The sequence below is a fragment of the Hyla sarda genome, chromosome 1, assembly GCF_029499605.1.
Source record: "Hyla sarda isolate aHylSar1 chromosome 1, aHylSar1.hap1, whole genome shotgun sequence".
Classification (NCBI taxonomy): Eukaryota; Metazoa; Chordata; class Amphibia; order Anura; family Hylidae; genus Hyla; species Hyla sarda.
Genome location: NC_079189.1, coordinates 573,863,668 through 573,865,832, shown reverse-complemented (window position 1 = coordinate 573,865,832; position 2,165 = coordinate 573,863,668). Strand labels below are relative to the sequence as shown.

General features: G+C 37.0%; 1 protein-coding gene across 1 annotated transcript; it reads right to left on the bottom strand.

Annotated features, from left to right (window-relative positions):
- Window positions 1-412: 412 nt before the first annotated feature.
- LOC130275904 (ATP synthase subunit a-like) lies at window positions 413-997 on the bottom strand. Its single transcript, XM_056524570.1, has one exon. The coding sequence runs from the start codon at window positions 995-997 to the stop codon at window positions 413-415; it is 585 nt and encodes a 194-aa protein (XP_056380545.1).
- Window positions 998-2,165: the final 1,168 nt, after the last annotated feature.

Here is a 2,165-nt window from a genome sequence, read left to right as displayed (position 1 = left end):
GGTTATACAGGAGGTTATAGTACAGGTTACAGAATAGGTTATACAGGAGGTTATAGTACATGTTATACAGGAGGTTATAGTACAGGTTACAGAATAGGTTATACAGGAGGTTATAGTACAGGTTACAGAATAGGTTATACAGGAGGTTATAGTACAGGTTACAGAATAGGTTATACAGGAGGTTATAGTACATGTTACAGAATAGGTTATACAGGAGGTTATAGTACATGTTATACAGGAGGTTATAGTACAGGTTACAGAATAGGTTATACAGGAGGTTATAGTACAGGTTACAGAATAGGTTATACAGGAGGTTATAGTACAGGTTACAGAATAGGTTATACAGGAGGTTATAGTACAGGTTACAGAATATGTTCTTCAGGAGGTTATAGTACAGGTTACAGAATATGTTCTACAGGAGGTTATAGTACAGGTTACAGAATAGGTTATACAGGAGGTTATAGTACAGGTTACAGAATAGGTTATACAGGAGGTTATAGTACAGGTTACAGAATAGGTTATACAGGAGGTTATAGTACATGTTATACAGGAGGTTATAGACCAGGTTACAGAATAGGTTATACAGGAGGTTATAGTACATGTTATACAGGAGGTTATAGACCAGGTTACAGAATAGGTTATACAGGAGGTTATAGTACAGGTTACCAAATAGGTTATACAGGAGGTTATAGTACAGGTTACAGAATAGGTTATACAGGAGGTTATAGTACAGGTTACAGAATAGGTTATACAGGAGGTTATAGTACAGGTTATACAGGAGGTTATAGTACAGGTTACAGAATAGGTTATACAGGAGGTTATAGTACAGGTTACAGAATAGGTTATACAGGAGGTTATAGTACATGTTATACAGGAGGTTATAGACCAGGTTACAGAATAGGTTATACAGGAGGTTATAGTACAGGTTACAGAATAGGTTATACAGGAAGTTATAGTACAGGTTACAGAATAGGTTATACAGGAGGTTATAGTACATGTTATACAGGAGGTTATAGTACAGGTTACAGAATAGGTTATACAGGAGGTTATAGTACAGGTTACAGAATAGGTTATACAGGAGGTTATAGTACAGGTTACAGAATAGGTTCTACAGGAAGTTATAGTACAGGTTACAGAATAGGTTATACAGGAGGTTATAGTACATGTTATACAGGAGGTTATAGTACAGGTTACAGAATAGGTTATACAGGAGGTTATAGTACAGGTTACAGAATAGGTTATACAGGAGGTTATAGTACAGGTTATACAGGAGGTTATAGTACAGGTTACAGAATAGGTTATACAGTAAGTTATAGTACAGGTTACAGAATAGGTTATACAGTAAGTTATAGTACAGGTTACAGAATAGGTTATACAGGAGGTTATAGTACAGGTTACAGAATAGGTTATACAGGAGGTTATAGTACAGGTTACAGAATAGGTTCTACAGGAAGTTATAGTACAGGTTACAGAATAGGTTATACAGGAGGTTATAGTACATGTTATACAGGAGGTTATAGTACAGGTTACAGAATAGGTTATACAGGAGGTTATAGTACAGGTTACAGAATAGGTTATACAGGAGGTTATAGTACAGGTTATACAGGAGGTTATAGTACAGGTTACAGAATAGGTTATACAGTAAGTTATAGTACAGGTTACAGAATAGGTTATACAGGAAGTTATAGTACAGGTTATACAGGAGGTTATTTGTATTTCTAGCTATAGAATATGTATATAATCACAGCACGTACCTTCCATTAAAAGCAGGTATGGTATTAGTAGAAATTTCTCCTTAGAACTCTAACCCGCAGGGCAAAGAACATCACATGCTGGAAGTACAGGCAAACAACCAACCAGTGATCTAGGATTGCTGGCACTGTGACATCCTGTTGGAGGAAGACTGATCTCTGTAGAACATTTTGCAGATATTTAACCCTTTGTACATCGTAGTTATGCTTTAAGAGGAATATACTTTTCATGTACATGTCATATGCATAGGTAGTGTTACCAGGTAGGCATGTGGCAGACCTGTGTCTGATGTGATATGTGGTGCAGCTAACCCGTTGTTCCCTGTAAACCTGAATACTTTCTGACAAGGAAGTGTGGTGTCCCGGTACAGGACCTTGTCCTTTCCCTGTCTAAAGTCCCCTCAGTTAGAGTCC

What these genes read in the sequence shown, in the direction of transcription:
- LOC130275904 (XM_056524570.1), bottom strand. Translation starts at nt 997, where the DNA reads ATGTACTATAACCTCCTGTATAACCTATTCTGTAACCTGTACTATAAC.